Source organism: Fukomys damarensis, unplaced genomic scaffold (genome assembly GCF_012274545.1).
Source record: "Fukomys damarensis isolate Sample0158 unplaced genomic scaffold, DMR_v1.0_HiC HiC_scaffold_39, whole genome shotgun sequence".
Lineage (NCBI taxonomy): Eukaryota > Metazoa > Chordata > Mammalia > Rodentia > Bathyergidae > Fukomys > Fukomys damarensis.
Genome location: NW_022900951.1, coordinates 12,190,703 through 12,196,666, shown reverse-complemented (window position 1 = coordinate 12,196,666; position 5,964 = coordinate 12,190,703). Strand labels below are relative to the sequence as shown.

Below are 5,964 nucleotides of genomic sequence, written 5' to 3'. Positions count from 1 at the left end.
TATATATATATATATATATATGTATGTATGTTATATATTTTCATATTCTATATTCAGAATTCTGTGTTTTACTTCAATAATGCACTTGTGAGACTCAGCCATATTGACGGGTAAAATTCCAGCTCAAGCATGATCACTGTTAGAGGGTATTCCATTGTGTAACTATATCACCATGGATTTATTCCTTTATTCTGTCAATGAGCTATTTTAAATAATGCTGCAGTGGCCTGTTTTTTTTTTTTTTTTTTTTTTTTTTTTTGTCTCCTAGTGCACAGAGACCAGAGTTTCAATTCTTTAGCATATAATAGCTATAAGGTGTGTGCATCATCGCTTTTCCAGATCATCCAAACTGTTTTCCAAATGGGCTTGCTTACCAGTTCCCATCCTTGCCAGCAGAATAGCACTTTCCCTTGCTGCTCCTTCCTCTCCCACACGAGGTACTGTAAAGATAAAAATAAAACGATTTTCTTTATTTCAGCATTGCCCACAATAGCCAAGATGAGGAATCAAACTAAGTGCCCATCAACAGATGAAGAGATAAAGAAATAATATTATATAGACACACAATGGAGCATTATTCAGTCTTAAAAGAAAAAAGAAATCCTGTCATTTGTAACAAAGTGAATAAACCTGGAGTATATTACACTAAGTGAATTAAGCCAGAACAGAAAGACAGTTACCACATGGTCTTACTGACATATGATATCTTTTTTTTTTTTTTTTTTTTGGTACCGGGGATTGAACTCGGGTCCTTGCGCTTGCAAGGCAGGCCACCAAACCACTGAGCTAAATCCCCAGCCCTTGATAGCTTAAAAAGTCGAACTCACAGAAGCAGAGTAGAGTGATTACCAGGAGCCAGGGGCCAGGTGGGGTTTTGGCTGGGGAGCTAATGGTCAAAAGGTACACAGTTTCAGTTAGACAGTAGGAGGGAATCCAGGAGGTCCAATTCCAACCCGGTGATACAGTCCATAACTATATTGTACTCTTTCACCCACTGCTCCTCACATTTGTCACCTTGCACCTGAGGTCTTATGCATGACAGGAGAGCACTTTAGGGCTAAGCTACGTCCCCAGTCCCACATTCACTTTCAACTGGAGTCAGAGAAAGCACATGATGTTTTTGGCCAGTACAGAGTTCTGCTGATGATTTTGCCATGGACTTATTAAATTTCCCTCCTAATAGTAACTTAGCAAGGTCTCCTGGAGCCAAAGGTGACAGTGTAGTCTCACTGAAGCATTCTCACCAAATGAGCTTTCTGCACAGCTCACAGAAGAAAAGTTCTGAATATTTTTAGGAGCAGCCTAAACATTATTTTTCTTGCTCTTTCTTTTTATTTCTAATAAGTGTATTGCACTTCTGATGCCTCATGTGATCACAGGAGATAAAAAGTGTCCTTAAGCCTTGGATCTGGAAATGTGGCATGCATTGGAGCAAGTAATTGGCTTTCAAGATAACAAAGCTATCTCTGAATTTGCACCTGCATCGCAGCTTCCACTGCATTCACACCAATTTCAGCATCTTCACTGAAGAAAAATGATAGTGGTATCTTTCCACCAGGTCATGTAGGAAATACTTGCAGCTTCAAGGCACATCCGTTTGGTTAACTGCTTCTGCAGCTTCCAGCAAATAAACTACTTTCCCTGCAAGTAACCATTGGTTTTTAATGAGCCTGGCTATGTTGGTATCACTATCTGCAGAGAACAAAATTAAGGTTCCTTCGTCCAAGTAACATTTTGTTGAAAAATCAGTTATTGCTGCATTTACAACTCGTTTGACCTGCACTATCATCAGCATCTTGTACACTGTTAGGGAAGGAATTATTGCTTATTAAAAGCAGCAATAATCCAAATTAGTGCTTCCTAAGTTTCCGTGATTCCCCAGAGATCCTGATTTTGAATGTTGGAGTAAGAAGCAAGAATGTGCATTTCTAATGAGCTTCCAGGACATGCAGCTGCCAGGGAGGGCTCATACTTGGAATAGCTCTGAGTTAGAAAACGATCTTGTCCCCACCCATTGTCTTCAGTTGTGTGTCTGCCTTGCTGAAAAATGTTCATCTGTTTTTCTTCCTCTGCGAGCCTCTAAACTTATTTTCAAGAAAACTCTTCAGCTCTCAGTTGATTTTTTGCTTAACAGCTTTATGGAGATATAATTTTAAGACCATACAATCTAGCCACTTAAAATGTACTACTCAATGTTTTTTCTCATATCCACAAAGTTATGTAACTGCTATGGTTTGAATGTGTCCCCTCCAGAATTCAAGTCTTAGAACTTCATGGTGTCTGGTGTGGCGGGGCACATTTGTAATCTCAGCACTTGGGAGGCTGAGGCAGGAGGATCAATCACCTGGGCTATGCAGTGAGTTCAAGGCCAGCCTGAAGTGCAAAGCCAAACCCTGTCTCAAACAAACAAACAAACAAAACAACCAAAAGAAACAAACAAAAAACCCAATTTAATCACCAAAGTGATAGGATGAAGATATGGGGCCTCTAAGAAGTGATTAGGCCCTAAGTGCTTCTCCATCATGAAGTGCTAATCCATCATAATTAAGGTCCTTATGAAAGAAGCTTCACACAGCATTTGGGATCCCTTGCCCTTTCATCTCTACAATACACAGGTCTTTCTCTCTGGCAAATGCAACTCTTATCAAACAACCAAACCTGATGCCATCTTGATCTTGGACTTCCCCATCTCCAGAACGGTGAGAAAAATCAATTTCTGTTATTTATAAATAACTCTGGCTGGGGTATTCACTTATAGCAACTGGAATGGACTAAGATGGTAACCATCACCACAATTTTGGGATATTTTCATCACCTCCAGAAGAAATTCCATTGTTATGGTTAGGATAGGATTTGAACCCCAAGGATTCGTGTGTCAGAGGTACTGAGGTGGTGGAACATTTGAGAGGTGAGACCTGGCAGGAAATGACCAGGTCATTGGAGGAGCTACCCTCTGAACAGAATGAAGTAGTTCTCTTGGGAAGCTGGTTACTTCCTACAAGAGTGAGTTGTTATAAAAAGACAAGCTTGGCTCTTTATCGTTCGTCCCTGAGGTTCCCAGGGTAACACTGTTTCTTGCTTCTCTAAAGCTCAGTGTGTCGATCTCACCTTCCATTCTAGGAGCATGGAGTGGACCACAGGCAGGTGATAAATTAACCTTCACTATCTTCAGTCTCCTGGCAAACACGTGACATGTGCTAGGGTTATTTTATGTCTCTTTCTTATATCTGGTGAGCAGCCAAGCAGGTAGCCAGGCTCTCTCGTATGATTGAAAGGAGCTAAGAGACTAGAAGTTTCCAAGAGAATAAAGAGAACTTCTCCCACACAGCACAATTCTTACTCTACACTCAACATCCTCCAAGGATCTGTGATGAATCAAGAGACTTCTGAGGAATCTGAGATGCAAGCTGCATCATCTCCTGCCTTGTGGGGCTGTTGGCTGCTGGTACATTTCTGTATCTTTTGCTATCAAAGAAAACATATTCCTTTAATTGTGTCTATGGGCATCTTTCCACCAGTCTCATCACTGTCCTTGCTGAGACAGCTGTGTGATGAGTTATCCCAAAAGCCTTCCAATAAATCCCTTTTTTACTTAATGTCCTTTCCTTGCTTTGTCATCTGCTTTGCAAAGTACCAACTAATACAGTGACTGAAGATTTAATCATCATCCAACTAAGAACAATGCACTCCCCAGAGCTTTCTGCAAAACACAACTATATAATACAACTATAGTTGTATTATCAACTATATCCATTGGAAACTTTGGGGAAAAAACAACTCAAACTGAATTGGCTCACATAACTGATAAGTCCAGCAGTAGAGATTCTACTTCCATTTATATGTGACCCTTTCCTCTACTTTCCTATACAATATGGTCACCCTTTTAAGACTAGCATGCTTTTTGTGTTTTGTCTTTTGATACAGGGTCTTACTATGTAGAGTCTGACCTGGGACTCACTATGTAGCCCAGGCTGGTCTCGAACTCACAGCGATCCTCCTGCCTTAGCATTCTTTTTTTTAAACGTACATATATATATATATATGTATTTTGTGGTGCTGGGTATTGAACTTAGGGGCTTGTGCACACTAACAAGTACTATAATACCAGGGAAATTTTGAAACAGAGTGTTGTTAAGTTGCTCAGAATGGCCTTGAACTTGCCATCCTCCTGTCTCGGCCTCCCAAGTAGCTGGGATAGCAGGTGTGGCACCACACCTGGTTTAAAATTTATTTTTTATTGCACATATCTAAATTGTATAACATATATATTAATGTAAAGGGATTCCTATAGTCAAGTAAATTATCACATATCACTTACATTATTTCCTTCCTTTTTTCTGCTTTCTTCTTTTCTTTCTTTCTCTTTGGGGGCAAGAGTACCTAAAATCTCCTCTCTCAAAACATTTCCAGTACAAAATATTATTAGCTATAGTCCTCATATTACACATTAGCTGTCTATATTTATTGATCCTACATAGCTGCAATTTTGTACCCTTTAATCTACATCTTCTGATTTCTCTTGTTCTTGATAGCCACCCTTTTAGACTCTACATATAAGTGACATCAAGCACCATTTTCCCCTTTGTATCTGGCTTATTTCACTTCCCAAATGTCCCCAGTTTCACTCATGCTGTTGCATGAAAGATCTCCTGTTTAAGGCAGAAGAAAATCCCAGTTCCTTTATCCATCTACCCATCAATGGACACTCAGCTGCATCCATTTCTTGGCTATTGTGAATAATGCAGCAGTGAATATAGGGGTGCAGGGGCTGATTTCATTTCCCTTCAGTATATGCCCAAAAGAGGGGTTGCTGGATCAAGTCATAGTCCTATGCTTAATTTCTTAGGAACTCTATACTGTTTTCCACAGTGACTGGACGAGTCTACACCCTCATTAGTACTTCTTATCTCTTGTCCCTTTTACAAAAACCATTCCAATGGAAGGACTGGTATTCTTTATGAAAGAATGGGTGTAGAATCCTCTGTATCCTGACATTGGACTATTTTCTGATAGTACAAACTCAGTATTCATGAAACCATGAAGAAAGCATTAAGGCTGGCATTTGGCAGACAATTTCAAGGTGTACCACCATGACTCAGTTCCTGTTTTGGCTCAGTTTTTTGGGTAATTGTTGAACCTATTGTACACTGGATATTGCTGATGACTGTACACACTCTGCCCAAAAGAAATCCACAGATCTCTAGTCAATCATAAACACTGACTTTGTTTTTTTGCTTTGTATTGGTTTGTTCTGTTTTTTGAGACAGGGTCTCCCTATGTAGTTAAGTCTGACCCGGAACTCACTATGTAGCTCAGGCTGGTCTCGAACTCACAGCGATCCTCCTGCCTCAGCCTCCTGAGTGCTGCGATTACAGGCCTGCGCCACCACGCCGGGCCATAAACACTGACTTTGACTTTGAGAATAATACTGAATGCTAATTGAAAGGCAACCCAACAAATCCAAAGAAGGGCACTTAGCCTAATCTGCTGTGCTGTAAAGGCTCCCTGGTAAAATTTGAAACTATACTACAAAGCCACTGTGATTAAAAACAGCATGGTACTGGCAAAGAAACAGATCTGAGGATCCATGGAACAGATTGGAAGACACAAAAACAAATCCAGATGTACTCAGCTACCTCATCTTTGACAAAGGAGCTGACCATCCTCAGTGGAGTAAAGATAGCCTCTTTAATAAATGGTGTTAGAAAAACTGGATTTCAATCTGCCAAAGATTAAAACTGGACCATTATCTTTCACCATGCACTAAATTAAAATCCAAGTGAATTAAGGATCTAAACATTAAAACAGAAACACTAAACTTGCTGGAAGATAAGTTAGGCAGAACTCTTGAAGACATTGCCATAGGAAAATACTTTTTGAACAAATCCTTAGCATCACGGGAACTAGCACAAAGAATCAACAAGTGGGATCTCATCTTATTAAAAAGCTTCTGTACTGCAAAAG

At 39.9% G+C, this 5,964-nt stretch overlaps 1 protein-coding gene across 1 annotated transcript in view; it reads right to left on the bottom strand.

The window, feature by feature from the left end:
- The window catches only part of Grpr (gastrin releasing peptide receptor), a 290,008-nt gene that overhangs the window by 253,869 nt on the left and 30,175 nt on the right, over positions 1 to 5,964 (bottom strand). Inside the window, exon 2 of the mRNA XM_033760373.1 lies at positions 375 to 440. Within this exon, the coding sequence (XP_033616264.1) occupies positions 375 to 440 (66 nt within the window). The remainder of the gene's footprint in view (positions 1 to 374; positions 441 to 5,964) is intronic.